This window comes from Sarcophilus harrisii, chromosome 2 (genome assembly GCF_902635505.1).
Source record: "Sarcophilus harrisii chromosome 2, mSarHar1.11, whole genome shotgun sequence".
NCBI lineage: Eukaryota > Metazoa > Chordata > Mammalia > Dasyuromorphia > Dasyuridae > Sarcophilus > Sarcophilus harrisii.
In genome coordinates this window covers 624,646,171-624,664,503 of record NC_045427.1, presented here as the reverse complement: position 1 = coordinate 624,664,503, position 18,333 = coordinate 624,646,171, and the positions used below count along the sequence as shown (strand labels likewise).

Genomic DNA, 18,333 nt, shown 5'->3' with positions numbered 1-18,333 from the left:
GTTTTCCTAAATGGGAAGAAAACAATGTCTTTAAAGCAGCTCCTAGAAAACTAGAGGTTCCATCTGACTCAGTAGGAGCTCTAGCTCTGTTTTTATGAGCCCATCTTAGAAATGTGATTATTCATACTCACTTTCTTTGTGCTTTAGATGTGGAAACAATTTCTGTGCAACTCATCGATACGCAGAAACCCACGGCTGCACTTACGATTACAAGAGTGCAGGAAGGAGATATCTACAGGAGGCAAATCCTGTTGTTAGTGCACCAAAACTTCCAAAAATCTAACTATGGTGGCACTGCCAGAGAAAATGGATTATTAATGACAGAAGAAGTATTGCTTAGACTGAATTAATTTTGTTCGACTCCAAAAAAAAAAAAAAAAAAAAGATTTGCCAAGTAACAAAAAGCACACAATTCATACTGTTGGAGAGTAATGTGAACACTACTGTCATTAACATCTTTATTCTATAGTGAATCAAAAGTTTTAAAAGTAGTTTTTAAAAATTTACACTATAATGATTTAACTTTTGTTATTGCACGTCTTGTGTTAAGTGTTTTATACTTGAAAATGCTATTTCACTAGACAAGTCTTTAAAAGATGCACTTTACTAAGTTAATTTTACTGTGTAACCAACCAGATTTGAGGGGATGCTAAATGAGAGTATCATAGAAGGTCTTCGTGTCATGGAATGTCTTCTGTATTCAATCTCATCTGTTATTGTTTTATTTCAATTTGTGTTTAATCCCATGGGTGATCTTTTAAGTTAATTCACTAGGAAGCTCCCCCTTCAAACCACATTTTAAGAACATTGAATTTGCTGTGTGGTGTTTTATCACGCATTTTTCTCTTCCATTCAGATTGGCATTCAGATATTGTGTATACATTCTACAAAACATATCATGTGAACCACAATATATATTTCTTAAAACATTACTCTGTGTATGGCAGTTTTTTAAAATAGACAATGTCCCACTTTTTGCCATGAAATACAGAAAACAGCTTATTTTAACTTTTTTGTAATGGATAGATTTTTTTTTAAAGACTTCACAACTTGGTTTGTTTTGCTAAGATGTTGAATACTGTTACCAAGAGAAATTCAAATAAATATTCAATTTTATTATGAGTCTGATGCATTTTTTATAAGTTACTCAGTAATTTTAATTTTTTATAAGCCAATCTGAAGTGAATGCAGAAATTAAAACACTTAGAAAATAATTAGCTTTTATCATTAAATTCATTCATGGAAACAGGTCAGTTAAGCCCAAGGGGCAAATGGAAATATATTTCTGTGAATTTGGACTATTTAAAATACCAAGGTCCAACTGTGGTTAGAACCTCACTATTTCCATATCAAATTCGATGATGTATATATACAAAAAGAAGAACAACTTTGCCAAATAGCCAAGAAGCATCTTGTCTGCTCCAAATCCATGCTGCCAATTTACCTTTAGGGACCAATTAGTTAAGTTTTTCTCATGTTGACCCATAAGTATTTTCTTAACTTGCCATGTCCCTAAAATTTCTCCCTTCTCCACACCCCAAAATATTAGTAGAGAGGTCCTCAAAGTGAGAAATAGAGAAAGGGAGAAAAGGTAGGCAGAAAGTGGAAGAACCTTAAAGAAAATTAAAATCCAAGTGGGTTGAGAGGACACAATGATAAAATGGTGGCTATACTTGAGCAGCCATACAAAACTGTCCACATGAAGATGTGGCCAATCTACAGCACTCACAAGTACTAAGCCTGAGACTAAAGCTTCGCTCACATTAGGTCACGTGCATGCCCTGGTGGTGACAGCTTACAATTTAGATCACTGTGGAACCTTTCCAGGGCTGGGCCTAGGACAGGTGAGCATGAACAATAGAGACAGACAAGTGGCTTTTCTGACATCTAGATTTGGAAAGTGTATAGAGCGTGCAATAGATGAAGGAAGGGCTTGGAGCCAGCTTCTTGTTTACAGTGGCAGGTTTAGGTTTCATAATCCTAGACTAATCCAGGATACCAAACATTACAAAGCTCAGTCATTCCTCTCTTGATTGGCTTCATCCATGTTCCATTAAAGTTTCTTCATGAATAGCATGTTCCTGAGAATAAAATTGATGGACTCTTATCTGAGGGCAAAAGTGCTTTCTGTAAAGAAATAATAGGAACTGGATTTGTTCCATTTAATGAGATGTCAGAGGCTGGACTTGTCTTCTGGTACAAACCATGGAAAAAGCATTATGTCTGTTCTTGAGATGATACGAAGTTTGTTTTTTTTTTTAAAAATACAAAAAGGCCTGATTCCATCTTTTGGAAGAAACTTCCTTGAGAGATTGATCAAAGAGGATAAACTTAGAATTGTTTTTCCTCACTGACCTACCCTTCGTGAAAAGTAATCACTAACTTTTAGGTGTTCCTTTTTTCATTTTTAAGAGAAAATATTTTTCATTTGATGAAAATATTGGCTGAAATATTTGTTTTTTACAACTCCATTTGTAAATTTCACTTTTTCTTTCTTTCTTTTCTTTTTTCTTTTATAAAGGAAAAGGCACTGCTAGTGAAGATTTAACACATGTAAATTTAGGAAGCCAGAACCTCCAAACTGATAACTATGAATAAAATGCAAGAATGACCACACATTATTTTAAATGTAGCTTTTAATAGTCTGTACCCTTGTATTACAGACTAAACAATAACCTTTTTTCTTCCAAAAGGGGGGGAAAAAAGGTCAAAATACTTGGTTATGGGCAATTCAGTTTGAAAAACAAAATTTTTTGTTGATTTGCTTTTTCACCTCTGTACAGAAAAGAAAACTAGTTTATGCTTTGTGTATAATAAAATATTAGCATTATATGCATTGCGTCATGTGGTTATAAGCATTTTTAATGAGAAAAATTTTGTCTTATGAAACTTAGTTTTCTTTTTTGAAATATATATACATAGGTGTATATATGGTCATATAATATATGTGTGACAAATTTTATAAGGAAAATAGGAATAAATAATCCAAAGCTTTCTTGAAAATAGTGGAGTGAGCTCATAAGGAAGCTTGGGACACTTTACATTCCCCTTAGCAATAAATATCAATAAAAGCTGAAGAAAAGCTAAACTGCTAAAAGGCCATGTAAGAAAGTGAAAGTCACCACTCCCATTCAATTTAACAAACTTTTTTTGAAAATGAGAAAACTCAACAAGAATTCATACAGTTTTGACCAATTTCTGAAACAAAAACACTAGAAGAAATATAGAGAAATAAACTATGAGCTCTTGAGTAGTCCTCAAGTGGATAAATAATTCACTCAAAGAATTCAAGGGAAAATGAATTCTGGCAAGAATGTCAACAAAAGAGCTTGTTGAAGTTTATAAAAATCTTAGAACTGAAGCTTAAATTACATTTGAATAAAGTCAACAAATAAAGAATTTAAACACATCTAAAAAAAGATCAAGAGAAAAGAATGCTTTGCCTCAACCTCCAAAAAGATATGGAGATTATGGTAGGAAAACTGAAAGCATCTATGGGTGGATTAGTGCAGAGACTTTTAAGTTGAAAAGCAAATCACAATAGAAGAAGTGAAAGCATAAATTTAGAAAATAACCTTACAATTTGGAAATTATGTGATAAAATAACAGATTAAGAAAATCTCAGAACCACCACAGGAAAAGAATCAAACATATTCCAAAAATACCAGTTAAGAAAAATTGCAGAATTATATATAATAGTTTATATATATAATCTCAAGAATAATGTAAAATTTGTCTCCAAAATACATGATTAAACATAGAGGGAAGATCATGCTACAAGAAGACAGAAGATGCCAAAGGATACCAGTCAATAAATATTACATCATTTTTCCAGGATTGGCGAGAGATTTGAAATACACTATTAGATAAAAAACCCAAGGACTGCAAATTCAGCATCAGTTGTCCAGCAAAACAGTATTTAATGACAAGAAATTTTGGCCTGGGTGATCTAGGTGGCCCAGTGATAGAGCACTGGGCCTGGAATCAGGACCTGAGTACAAATGTGGCCTCAGACATTAGACACTAGCAGTGTGACTGTTTTTAATCTTGATTTTTTTTTTAAATGACTTAATGTAAGAAAAAGTTTTCCAGCAATTACAGGGACCCTAAAGTAACCTGCCTTGAGATATAGTAGGCCTTTCTATGAGAAATTTAGAAATAAAAGATTGGATGATTCCTCTTCAATAACATTGAAGGGATTATTCCTGGTTGTGTGCCAGTTGGGTCTCAGGTTTTTGCTTCCAACTTGGTGAAATATAACAGTTATAGATTGATTCAATATAACATACCAATAAGCCTCTTCATGGAATTAAAACTATAACAAAATTAATGAGGAAAATGAACAAGAATTTAAAAGAAAACTAAGACAAAAAAAGGATGTCACAAAGTTTATGCAATAATGATGAAAAGCAGTACTGAATTTAGAATAGAAAAACATTTACTAAGCATCTATACAAAGATGAAAACAAAATGGTCCAAATTAATATCCAGGGATAGGTTACTAGCAACTGGAGCATTAGAATAGGCCTTCTTAAATGAAGTTCAGGAGTTTATTAAGTGAAGGTTCACAATCTGGTTCCAACGTATCTTTTCAAGCCTATTGTACATTATCACATAATCTGCGGTCTAGTTTAGGAGTTCCCATATATCCCAGGGGGCTATTAAGAGCTTGTCAAGAGAATATATGGAATATTTGGCAAATATTTTAGATTATTGAAATACTCCAGGGATAATGGTATTAATGAAAATGTAGATTGGAAAGAGTACAGTGAGGATAAAAGGATAGAGTAGAAATGGAAGTACATCTGAACATTTTGAGTCACTTGCCCAGGCTAAAAAGTTTGGATACAAAACCCTTCATATACAAGAGAAATTCATCAACAATCCAAGGAAAGATGAGCTAATTGAGTTCTGCAATAACTTGTACTGAACTGATTTCCAATCAATAAAGTTATAATTTTCTTAATGTTGAAGCATATCCCAACTCACCAAGTTTAATTTGTTTTGTTACAACACCTTTGTGAATCAGGATTCTCAGTCTTATTTTCGATCAAAACAATAGCAATAAACATCCTGGAAATGAAACATGATAGGACATCTCTTTCAAATCTACTGAAAATAAAGCATCAGTTGACAACAGAATCACTACTTTGTGTTCTGATAGACCCTCAAAAACTTTGTGCTATTACATGTAAATAGTTTTCTTTGGGAAAAATCTATTATTCATAGGTACTTGGTATAATGCATATGTAAACTTAAGAATTTATTTCCCTTTATGTTGAATTAGGGTTACTGGAAAGTTTACTAAAAGTCAAGGGGTATATAAACTGAAAAAGATTTGGAAACCCTGGCTTTCCTAAACTGACCCTACTTCTTCCTTACACATGACAGCTCTCACCCAATCCATGGTCTTGGACAGGTAATGCTCTCTACCTGACGGGTATTTCTTAGAAGCCCAAGTTTGCTTTATAACTCAACTAGATTCCACCTCCTACCTGGGGCTTTCTCATACCAGCTGCTAGTATTTTTTAGAACAGTGGTTCTCTAGGTGGAACCTCAGGTTTTTGAGAGCAGAAATTGTGTCCCTTGCACCTAGCATCTAGAGGAGCTTAATGTTTATTGACTGACTGATTGAATTCACTTTTCCCAAATCTATTGAACTTCTCCCTCTTCCCCCCATAATTAATTTAAATTAATAAGATTTTTCCTGTTCCTTTTACTGTTTTGCTTTAATTTTCACAGAAAAATCTGACGTGTTCTCAGTGGATAAATACTATTATAAGTAATGCTTCATAATTCAGAAGCTAATTAGTTTTGTTGTTTTTAATATCCTGCCTCTTTTGGTTCTAATCCTGAGCATCTTTACAAAACAAAAGGGTAATTTATAGCAAATGAAACAACAGAGTGTTTTTTGTTTTATTTTGTTTTTCCCCTGGCTAAACTGTTCAGCCAAAATAAATCTTTCCACTGCATCTCCATCACCCTTGATTTAGTAGACCATTAATGATGCTTTATGGATTAACACCTCCCTTTGTGTCTAGCCTCAACCCCCCCCCCACACATCCCTGCTTTTTTTGTTGACTACTAAAATATGGATCAGTATGTCAAGATTCTGAAGCTATTTGAGGCTAAAAAATAGTGAGATATATGAAGGTTGTTCAAACATGTATTGAAGAACTGAGACTTCAAACAAAGCAACTGTTGTAAAATGATTTCATTCAGGCCTATCTGGTTCTTCGGGTTTATGTTGGAATTGAGATACTTGTAGGGCACCTAATACTAACTAAAGGAACTTTTTTACTTAGAGCAGGGAAAAACTATTTAAAGGAGCTTCAGTTGATTACTGCTTCTTTGTCTAAGACTGATCTGGCTACAGATCAGGAGCTTCCCACTCCTGATCACCAAGAAGCTATCTTTGTCAGTAGTTCAAAATTTAGTCTTGTTGGACAATCAAGTCTGGTGGATGTTTTCAATACCTTTTAAGCTAGCCTAGATTGCACAGAATAGAACCTTCAGATGTTGTCCCAATCACAACAGCCAAAGTACAAAGTGAAGTGCCCCGCAATTTCCCAGGACACACCTGGCCACTGATTTCCTATTGGGTGCCAGCAGCACAAAGACTCAAGAATACTCTTGGGAGAGTGGTACTCTGGCTAGTTACACAAATCAGTTGTGCAAGCCAGCTGAATAACAAGCAGGCTACAGCATGAACTAATCTGAAAAGTAATTCCTGGATCATCCCCAATTATAACTCACATTTATGTAGCACTTTAAGGTTTCCAAAGTGTCTCATAAATAACGTATTTAATCTCATTTGATCCTCACGATAGCCCTGGGAGGGGGATGATGTTATCCCCGTTTTGCAGATGAAACTGAAGCAGTCAGAAATAGAATCTGATTAATTCTCTCGATTCCCACACCAAACCAATTCCATTTGGTTACTGACCTTCACTCTGTCTCATCACTTATTCCACAGCTCGGTAAGGAGTGTGTGGAGTCCCATTTGAGCTCAGATCTTGACTACAAGCGCAAGGCTCCCTGCACTTAATTGCTATAGTCATATTCCTGCTCCACATCTATGGATACATTAGTTGCATTTGGGGATGAGACATTTTAGGTTTGCCTAAAAGGTGCATCCCATTGATGATGGATTTCCCCAGGCCCACCTGAACCTGTTTCTGTAACAAGGCCAAATGTTAGCAGCTTCAGGCTGACTTGGCCTTTGAGCCCTGGAGCTTGGTGCTCACCCCAAAGACAGGAAGCACATCCCAGCCATATGGGCAGCATATGCAAGGACACTAGGTCATAAGGTAGGCTTCCAAGTTTCATACCTAGCCCTGCTAACTGCCTGCCCTAGGAACCTTAGGCAAGTAATTCAACATTTTGTCACTTGTCAAAGTGAGTTGGGTTGGACTAAATCAACCTGAGGTCTGCCCCAGCTTTCAGCTCTAGAACTTTTTTCCTCTCCCCCAATGGTAAATGTCCTGGTTTGCCTACCATTTCAGAGATGTCCTGCTATCCTTGCCCACTTTTCTCACCAGCTACCTCCCTAAGAGTATATCACATCCATCTTTTCATTTCTGTGACTGTGATCAAATAAACACTGCCATTCTTGCTGGAAAGATTGTGTTAGTATGTACTTTCCAATAGTAACTATTGGAATTTTTTAAAACAAAGTAAACCTTCCTGGTCACAGCTTTCCTGTATATATTGTTTCTTTCCTTGAAAATGTAAGTTCTTCAAGAGGTTTGGCAATTGTCAATGCTGTAAAGTTACCCATACATATACCCGGTAAATAAAAGGCTATTAAAAAAAAAAAAAAGAAAAGAAAAGAAAATGTAAGTTCTTAGGGCAACTAGATGGCACGATAGAGTGCCGGCCCTGAACTCAGGAGAGCCTGAGTTCAAATCCAGCTTAGCTGTGTGATACTGGGCAAGTCACTTAACCCCAACTACCTCAGCAAAAAAAGAAAAAAGAAAATATAAGTTCTTTAAGAACAGGTATAATCTTATGTATTTGTGAAATGGGGAACATTGGCCACTGAGTCAGTTCCTTAAAGGAAACTGCAAAATTACTTGCTCATAGAATTCCTCGAAGAGAAGAGGCTGGAAAGAGAGCCTACTTTTATGAGGAATAACAGAAATATCTTGGAGAGAGATGGGGCATGCACAAACAATTTGTAACTGTTTCCTGTCTGTTAACACAGGGAGAAGAAATTTCTGTGATACCATGCCTACATAAGGAGAACTGGGGAAGGAAGGATGTTTTAAAAGGGAAGAGAGAAGAAAAGAGGGAGAAAGGAAGAAAGGAAGGAAAGGAGGGAGGGAAGGAGGAAGGAAGAAAGAAAGAAAAGAAGGGAGGGAAGGAGGGAAGAAAAAAGGAAAGGAGAGAGGGAGGAAGGAAGGTAGAAAGAAAGAAAGAAAAGGGAGGGAAGGAGGGAAGAAAAAAGGAAAGGAAAAAAGGAGGGAAAACAAGGGGAGGGATGATGGGAGAGAAGGAGGGAGAAAGGAAGAAAAGAAGGAAGAAAGGGAGAAGGAAGGAAGGGAAGGGAGGGAGATCACTTTTTCTATTCATGAATGAAATTGGTCTTTTTTTTTTTTTTTTTTTTAAGCATTTCTTTGCTAGGTTTTAAAATCAAGACTATAATATTTGCCTCATATAACAATTTGGGTCACAAAACCTATTTTATTTAGAAACAATTTTTTCGGTAAGGGATTATTGTTAGGAAACATTTCTGGTAAATCTATCACATCTCAATACATGAGGAGGAGAAGAAGGAAAAGGAGAAGGGTTTTAATAAGGTTGTTTTTTTTTTTCCATCTTTATGTATTCAATCTGTTCCTTCTTGTTTTATCAGCTTTGGTATTTTGTATTTTCCTTTGATGTTGTCCTCTTAAGGTGTCCTAATAACCCTCTTCATTCATTTAATAGGAAGAATGATTAGATTGGCTCCAAAAGGCAAGGGATAAAAGAAGAGCAAGGGATAAAAGCTGCAAAGAAACAAATTTAGCTTAATGTCTACCTGAGGAGCTCAAGCAGATTAAAAATGTAATTGGAAAATATATAAGAATAAATAAAAATATAACACAACATAGAAAGTGATAATTGGTGTTACTCTAAATCAATATGGGGCCCAGAGAAATCCATTTCTGTTTGAGTTTGACATCCTTTCTAGCTCTAAGTCTATGATTTGAATTTTAAAATGGAAAAACTATTTTTAGCTCACTGGCCATACACTAACAATCCACAGGCCGGCTTTTTGATTTGCCAGGACCAGTCTTTGAGGATTGAAGGAGGAGAGCTGAGGGAAGCTGATCTCATTTTGTCCATGAAGTAAGGGGCTGACTCATGGCTAATAAGTAGGTAGCATGAGGGTGTAGACCATGACTTACGGGAAGAAGACAAGTTTGGGAAAAGTTAAGTTGAGAAATAAGATAAGAGTAGAATAAGAGAATTGTTCAGCAACATTTAGGAGCCAAGTGAACTTGTGCTTTGCACATGTATAGTGGGTGAGATCTGCGGGATTTATGATGCCTTCACCTAAAGTCAGGGAGATCAGTCAAGGATCATCAGCTTTACTTCCACCATATCTCTGGCACCTGTGGCCTCCCCACTGCTCCTACGGCCGCAGAGGCGTGCGGGAGCAGATAGTGACATTATTGATGGGTCTTTGCCCGCGCCGCCAGCCGCCTTCGTGGAGTTCCGGGCTGTCGGGAAGTTTGCCGCCCCTGGTGTAGGGGCTAGGATCTGTAACAATTTGGCCAGAAACGAGCAGAGAACGGCCTCCTTCCGAGCCCAGGCAAAACAAACACGGCCGAGAGTTCCCCCTCCCGGTGCTACAAAGCTGGCCAAGCGCTCTCGGAGGCCGTTCGGGATCGGGGACCGGGGCAGCGATTGGGCGGAAGGAGGAGGAGATGGGCAGGTAGAACTGAAACATGGACCCCTTCTCCCTAAATCAGCTGTGCTCCTTGAGAGCTCTGCGCATGCTCAGGGACACGCCCCTCCAGGCTCCGGGAGACAAGCTGTTGCCTAGGAGTCGCCGCTGTCCCCGCCTCCGTTCTGCGGCCACGTGACCGACACCACGTGACTCCCAGGTGGGCCTGCCCCCCGGCTGGTCCCTTTTTTCCCCTGAGGTGAAAGGCAGCGCAGGCGCAGTGGCGCCCGTCCCCGGCGTCCGTCATGAGGGACCGGAGTTCCCGGAGCCGGAGTCGAAGCCGGAGCCGGCGGGGAACGCGCTCGCCCGGGACCCGGAGGTAAAGCCGCAACCATGCGCCCGGCTGCCCCTGCCCCTGCCCCTGTCCCGGGGACAGACGTGGGGCGCCCCCGGCCCCGCCCCTCAGGCCGGGTCTGCGCTAGGGGGAGGAGGAGTCGGGCCGGCCCCGCCCCGGCCCCTGCCCGGAAAGTGCGAGCCCCGATCTCGGCGCATCCGCGGCGGTCCTTGGGTTCTCGGCCACCTTGGCCCGCCCGACCCTGGTGCTTTACAGACGGGGAGACTGAGACCCAGAGAAGGAGGGCCGGGCCAAGGGCACCCCGCCTCTGAGTGACAGCCCGCATTTGAACCCAGGTCTCTGGACGCTAGAACCTAGAGGAGCAAGGATCCGCCCTTGTGCATCCCCCTGGGCCACTCCGGCGGCCGGCCTCCGGCTTCATCTCCGCACTCCGGGCATTCTCCCGGGCTGCTCCTTCCTCCCCAGGGAGCACTCTCCCGCACCGCCGGTGCCCTCCTCTTTGTCCCAGGCTCCCCTCCCCCGCTAGACTGGCAGCTTCTCAAGGGCAGGCACACAATAGGCGCTTAATAAGCGCTTGTTTCCAGATAAAGAAGCGGAGCCCTCCGAAAGGGGAAGGGTCTTGCCCGGGGACACACGGGGAGCGGTGCCCGAGCTGGGCTGGGAGCCGGGGCGGGGATTATTCTAATGCGTGCTGCGGCAGCAGCCCAGGGGTGGGAGCGCGGGCTTGCCGGCCCTTACTTGCCCATCGGCTGCCTCAGTTTCTTCATCTGCAAAATGGAGACACTTCCCGAGATGACTGTCAGGGTCATGTGAGGTTTTATGTTAGGGGATATCTGGATGCCAGGTTTATTATAAGAACAATAATAATCCCGAACTAACAGCTCCAAACTCGCCTCCACTACTCCCGAAGCTAGACGGGAAACATCGAGTCCTCCGTCACTGACGGTGTTCGGTCCGCGTTTGGAATCGGGAGGAATCTCCCACTCTGTTAAGCTTAGCCAACTTCCCCTCAGGCCTTTGGGGATAGCGTATCGATTAAAGCTTAAATGGTCAATTCTGGGTCGGGATTGATGGCATAACTTCCCTGCTTCTCAGATTTACCCATCTGTAAAAACGAGGGGACGGGGCTACATGGCCAACTAAAAGTGGTCTCAAGTGAATCCGTTCTTCCAAAAAAATGCCGGGTTGCAGAGCAGGGTTTAAATGCGGACGAAATGTCAGATTTTCTGGATCCAAGTACCTTGTGTTGTCTACCACAAAACATCTCTCTCATCTTTGAGAACCAGAAGGCCAAAAAAGGTTCTATGGGATGGGGAAGGAACTGTGGAGGGTTAGTCTGGAGTAGAAAAAAGACTTTGGGGGAGTGAGGGACAGGATAGCAGTTCAGCTATCTTAAGGGATTGTGTCACGTGTAAAAGAGATTAGATATGGTCCATTTGGTCCCAGCAAGCATAACTAGGAGCAGTGGGTGCAGCTGCAGAGAGAGAAAAAGGGATTTTTCTAGATGGAAAAACCTTGTTAACAGAACTATCCTCAAGTGGAATGGGCTGCCTCAAAGGGAAAAGGAGTGCTTTTTCTCTTGAGGGCCTCATGCAAAGGCCATATCCCTACTCATATGGAATTTTATAGACACTTAAATAAACCCTTCTTTGTGATCTCTCTCAAGTCTGAGATTCTTTGACCTATTTCCAAGGTTCCATACAACTTTAAAATACTATAGTCTGGTCTTCAAAGAGTCTGTTGGACACTGGATAGTGCCCCTCACTATTTGGAGTCCAAAGACCAAGATTTGCATCCTGACTTTTTTATCTCCTTCCTACCTGTAATGACTTTAAGCCAGTCAGTTAATGTCTCTGGGCTTCAGCTTTCTTAGCTGTAAGATGAGGGGATTGGATTAGATGACTGTTAAGGAATCTGTTATATTTTTAAAAATAAATTCTCTTTGTCAGGGATCTTTTAATTTTTTTAACTGTCTTTTATTGTAACTAAGTTCCTTTGTCATCTTAGGTATTTCATTTTATTTATTTAAAAACATGATTTAAAACGTGGAGGGGAACTCCATTGACTTCATCAGACTGAGCCCACGGGGTCTTGTAACAAGACAGGTGAAGAATTCTTGTTCTATGTAAACTTGTTTGAAATCCTGTTCCCTGAATTAGTTTTGCTCTTAAACTTCATCTTTTAGCTCCAGTGATGATGACTTGAATAAAGTGAATTGCTAAATGATTTGTTTTGAAACAATGAAGGTTCTTTGAGGCAGGCTAGACCCAATTTTAACAGAAATGTTAGCATGAAACAGGCTAGATATAAATTAGCATTAGCATAGAATGTTTAATTTATGAAATACTAGTGGTTTGTGGAGCTCTCTTAAAAATAAGTGTTTGTTGAATTAAATTGTTTCATGAGCAGAATTTTAAATCTAGTACTGTGATCCTGAGTCTATCTTCATTATTCCAAAGTCTTTCAGCTGGGTAAATATTTAAGTATTAAGTATCTTACCTCTTGTAAGATGCTGAGCTGGGCTTCAAAGAATACTAAGGTGGGCAAAAGTACCTGTACTCATAGTGCTTACAAATCAGTGACATGATTTACTCAAATGGCTAGAATGCAATGTAGAATACAGTAAATAATAATACATTTATTTGCTTGCAAGGTGCTTTCCTCAAAACATCCTTGTGAGGTAAAATAATCAAGTAATTTTACAGTTGGGTAAACTGAGTCACTAAGTCACTATATCACTGAAGATTAGTGACTTGTTAGAGAAGTAGACTTTGAATTCTATACTCATTTCTTCATAATCCAGCCTGTTCTGCACCATAACATACTATTTCTTGTCCAGAAGAGAAGTCAGATAGAGATTTGCCTCCAGATACATTTTACGTTGGCTTTTTGGGAAAGGCTTTTTGTAATGGGGCAGACAACAAGTGAACTGGACCTTGACAGTCATCATGGTTTATTTAAACTTTCTATTTTTCTTAGTTGCCTGGCAAGGTAGGTGCTTTTTAAAGGAGGTACTTAATGTTGTTTGTGGAATTTATGATAGAAATGTGGGGAAAGTCTTGCTGACTTAGGGTGGGGAAAGCGTGGATGCAAATACATTGATGTGGAGAGGCTGGACACCTGTGGAGAAGGATAAGTAGTGCAAACTTTAAAAGGGTGCTAGGGAACGAATTTGGAGAGGGAGGGAGGTCAGTCAGGGATAGATGGTTATCAAGTCTTGTTTGTTAGGCTAAAGAGACTTTTGTTTGTTTTAATCTTGTAGGCATTCAAGAGCCACAGATGGCTTTTAAGCAGGGGAATAAATGTGACCTGACCTGTACCTCAGAAGATTAATTTTGGCTGTAGTTTGAAGGATGGATTGGAGAAGGGAAGAGACTACAGGTAGGGAGACCTATCACAAGACTCCAGGGAAGAGGGTAATGGAGGGCTGACCTAGGATGGGAACAGCTGTGGAGGAAAGAAGAGGATGGATGTGAGAGGGTGTGTTTACAACAGATTCTAGAGTGACTTTTTAGCCAAAAGTCTTCTGTTTTAGGTCTGATAAGGCAGTATGTGGAGAAGTAAGTATCATTTGTAAATTTATAAAATTTATCCCAAGATTTGTAATGTTTCTGTGGGACAGATTTGTTATTTGGGCAATAGTTTCTCTTCTTTTCTTTTGTTTTCTCTCTTTTATTTTTCCTTCTTTTTTTGTCTAGAGTGTGATTTTCTTGGAGAACAAACTCTCTCTACCAATGCAAAATAGTGACTATTATGCAACTGATAGTCTTCCTTGGAGAGGAGAGGGTAAATGACTTGTCCAGGGTCATAAAACCTGCACTTGATTCTGGGTCTTTATGACACTGGGCTCACTCCACCTGATCATCTTGCAATCTTAATAATAGGTGCTTAATTAGTGGTTGGTGCATTGTAATGGGCCTTTATTTTCTCATCTACAAAATGCAGTTGAACTGGAATGAAGTCTAAGGTATCTTTCAATTCTAAATGAAGTGAGTGAAGAGGCAGTAAATTTAAAAATATCTACATTGTAATATGAGTGCTTTAAATGTTTATTTACTCATTATTTTTTCCTCTCGCATGTTTTAATGGGGAAATCTTCTTAGAAATCCTGACATCAGAAATTAGAAAACTAATCAAAACAATCCATTTGTTTGGTTCTGGTTTCTATATCTTAAAAATGACTAGAGAAAGGCTATCAAAGTGATTAAGGGGATGGGAGAGTTATTATAAACTAGCCAATTCAAAATGTTTAGGACTCTGGTTCTAAAAAGAAGGCTGAGAGAAGGGTATGTTTTCTCAGTGAAATTATGACTGGTGTATATTTGTGAATATTGAGTAGTTTTGTTCATTAAATCTTATAATATTCTTCCTGTAATAGGTCTAAGTTTAGGACTAATTTAATCATTATCAGCCAGTTCATAAGAAAATTTTATACAACATGGTAAATAAATAAGGCTAATTATTTAAGGGGTGCTATGGGTTGATAGGAAATTTTGGATAATGTGCTGAATACATGATGATAATAAGACAAACTGGGATGTTTTGAAATATGGCCCTGACCTTGGAGAAAATCATTCCCTTTCATGTTTCTTTGTTACCATTCTCAGAAACAGAAACGAAAAACCAAATAGGAATGATCCAATATGAAATTTCTTATGTTTTAAATTGAAAATAATAAAGCATCTGTCTCTTGATTTTTGTTTCCCAGATACTGAGATAATACGCAGGACAGGTGATTTTAGTTGTTTTTTCCATAATCTGAACTGAGTCAACATTTTCAAGACAGCTGGATAATAATAGGGATATGGTCTGTGGGATGGTTTCTCTTGTCTAGCTACCAAACTCATTACTTTGGCTAGTGCTTTAAACTGATTGTGCTAACAAGTCCAGATTCCTTTTACTGCCTACTTTACTGATAGTGGAGTTAAAAGTTGTCATTGTTTTTGTTGTTGTAGAACTTTAATTCATACATCTTACCTCAGATAATCATTACAGCACTGACACCATTTAGATTTTTAGCATTGAAGGAAATGATTTATATGTATAAAATTTTTCCCTATATATAGATATTTGCTGTAGTTAAAAAAATTCATTCAAACCCTGTCTCTGGAGTTAAGCTTTTTTTGTTTTTTTGTTTTTTTTTTTTTTTGTTTTTTTCTATAAAGGCTCCTTTAGAATCTCTTAAACTTTGTGATTATGTGAGTGACCTCAGATTTTTTTTAGTTCAGTACTATTTCTTATCTCCAGAAATATTTAAACTATAGCAAATGTCCTAGTTTATTTTAGTAATCAACATGTATTCAGCATGCTATCCAGAATTTCTTATCAACCTATATATCACCACTTACATAAATAGCCTCAATCATTCACTATTTATATATGAAATGTTTATATCAACTTTGATAATTAAATTGTTTCCATATACAAAACTTTCTTTTATCCTAAACTTAGATTATTATAGACAGAAGAGGTATACAAGATTTAATGAACAAATATGTTTACCACATTATACAGCAGTCATAATTTTATCAAGAAAGCATATCCTTTCTCTTTGAGAAAGTAAATGAACTTATCCTTAAAGGTCTTCCCCTAAAGGTATTCTTCGATTTCCATGGAACTTTTCCTTATAACAAATCTCATTTCTGATTGAGCCTATTCTTTTGGTGTTTATATGTGTATATATGAAACTGCCTCATTTTAAATATTTTCAATACATGTTTGATTTTTTTCAATCTTTTCTTCTCCATAAAATATTAAGGGCACAAGTCCTCTGATATTATAAGCTTCTACTTACAAGCAAGTCATGTCAACTCTCTGTTCACCATAACCTCTTTAATAAGGGAATTTGGAGTAGATGACATCTCAGATTTTTTTCAATTCTAAAAGACTATGACTTTTTTCATATCAAACTTTATTTTGATAAATAAAATTTCCATAGTGATTATTGAAGTAGACCAAATGTTATTTCAAATTCCTTTCTAGCATATAACAAATATCTTTATTCTTTTGGTAATTTTTGGTTGCCTACCGTCTCAAGTTTTTTAACTTCAGAAAGAGCTAATAAAAAAAGATGACCTTTTGAAAGCAAGGCCTATTTAGGTCCTATACACTGAAGTATTTGGAATATTGCCTATGATGACAGACACTTTGGGATCTGTGATGTTTTTCTTTTTTTAATAAGCATTTGCAAAGAGCTATAGTTGAAATATTAACCTACAAAAATCACTTTTATCAAGCTGTCTCTTTTGTACATTTTTATTTATCACGATAGGAACTGGTGTCTATCATGTTCACTACAAGATAACCCTTCAAGATCCTAAAGTGTCCTCTAAGTCAAAAAAGAAAAGTTTACTTATGTCCTTTTTATTTTGGTACTATATATACATATATATATATATATACACACACACACATAAATGTTATAATTATACCATTTTATTGTATTCTAATTCTTTGAAAATCATTGATTTCTAAATGGTACTTTTCTATGAATCAAAATCCATAGGACATAATAGCCTGTTTCTAGGTTATAGTTTCTTGATGGCTTCTTAATCTATACAGTACATATGATGTTGTTTGACTTGTCTTCTCATTTGGAGAAGCATCCAAAAACAAAAAACTTATTTCCTCAAAGAGAATTTTTTCTGCATGTACTCCTATTAGGTTGTAATCTATACAAAGTTTTGCACCTGTAGGACAAATTTATGCCCTCCTATAAATTCTCCACCATGGTCTATACCTAACAAATTAAGTAGACTTTCTCCTGGTCTATTGATATTACATGAGCTTAAGAATGATATACAATCTGTCCACCTGTTAACCTTCTCTCCTGTTACTTGATCTCCTCACCTCCTTCTACCCAGGTGTCTGTCTCTTGAATATCTTATCAGCACTCATTTGATATTGATGTGCTACACCTTTGTTGCCTTGTCATTATGCATTTCTCCATTGCTCTTTGGTGACATGGAATTTTTATTCTTAAGAGACATTGGGATTCCAGGATTTGTATTCCTATAGTTTCACTAGAGCAATATTACTATTAGAAAAAAAAAAATGGGCTTTTGTTTTAGGGAGGAGCTTAGAATCATGAAAAGTACCACATAATTTCCCAAATGTATTCTAATCTACTCTTTTCTTCCTCTTCAATTCTGGGCCTAGTTCTTAGACTGCTTACTATACAAGATATTTAGATTGGTGGACAGCTCTGGGAGCTGCCTATTTTCTGGACAAGAGACCATTTTTCTGTGTAGATAGTTAGGCTTTAAAAAAATTCCAACTGACCGGTTTGAGTTGGCCAGATCACTTTGGCTCTTATTGATTGGCTGACAATAGGTCCCAGGCCAAGCTCCTTGGTCATTGTTTGGGCTCAAATGAACTCTGAGTGAATTTAAATCATACTTGTTTATCTTTTGGCCAAAAAATCTGAGGGTTTTCCTCGCTCAGATCGATTTTTTTCTTTTTTTGATTACTTAAAAGAGATCATTTTTTTTTTTTTTTTTTGCTTTATTTCTTACCTAATCTTAATCACCAAATGAGTATTTCTTCCATCAGATTGAGATCAGTTAAAAACCTTTGCTTAAAAAGACCAACATTTCCCACTGCATCTGGAGTCATCTCTAGTCATCCTGATCTATATTGGACTCAGATAGCTCTGGAGGAAAAAGTGAGACTGATGACTACATGGCCCTCCCTCACTTCAGTCCAATTCACTTGCGTGTCATGACATCACCTTCCTGATGTAATGGTCCTCTTTGAGAAAAGACAACAGCAACAGTTAGGCCTAATTCTTTTCTTTTCTTTTCTTTTTTTTTAATTTAAGCTTTTTATTTTCAATCACATACGTGGATAATTTTTCAACATTAACCTTTGTAAAACCTTGTGTTCCAAATTTTCCTCTCCTCCCTATCACCCCCTTCAGATGGCAATTAATTCAATATATGTTAAACATGTTAAATTGTTTAATTATATATGTAATTACCTTGCTGTACAAGAAAAATCAGATCACAAAGGAAAAAAAATGAGAAAGAAAACAAAATGCAGCAAACAACAATAAAAAAGAGTGAAAATACTATGTTGTCATCCACACTCAGTTCCCATAGTCCTC

At 37.8% G+C, this 18,333-nt stretch overlaps 2 protein-coding genes across 7 annotated transcripts in view; both read left to right on the top strand.

The window, feature by feature from the left end:
- ZFAND4 (zinc finger AN1-type containing 4) overlaps positions 1-405 on the top strand; it is a 51,935-nt gene extending 51,530 nt beyond the window's left edge. For 3 of the 5 annotated variants that reach the window (XM_012541796.3, XM_031956711.1, XM_031956712.1), the window contains exon 10: positions 148-405. In XM_012541796.3, coding sequence (XP_012397250.1) covers positions 148-283 — 136 coding nt within the window. In that variant the 3' untranslated portion in view covers positions 284-405. The remainder of the gene's footprint in view (positions 1-147) is intronic. The other 2 variants (XR_004232560.1, XM_031956713.1) reach the window with 2 other exon arrangements.
- Positions 406-10,112: 9,707 nt separating this feature from the next.
- MARCHF8 (membrane associated ring-CH-type finger 8) overlaps positions 10,113-18,333 on the top strand; it is a 104,807-nt gene continuing 96,586 nt past the window's right edge. The window contains exons 1-2 of one of the 2 annotated variants that reach the window (XM_023497034.2): positions 10,113-10,253; positions 13,492-13,610. The gene's annotated coding sequence lies outside the window, so the exon portion shown is untranslated. The remainder of the gene's footprint in view (positions 10,254-13,491; positions 13,611-18,333) is intronic. The other variant, XM_023497070.2, reaches the window with a different exon arrangement.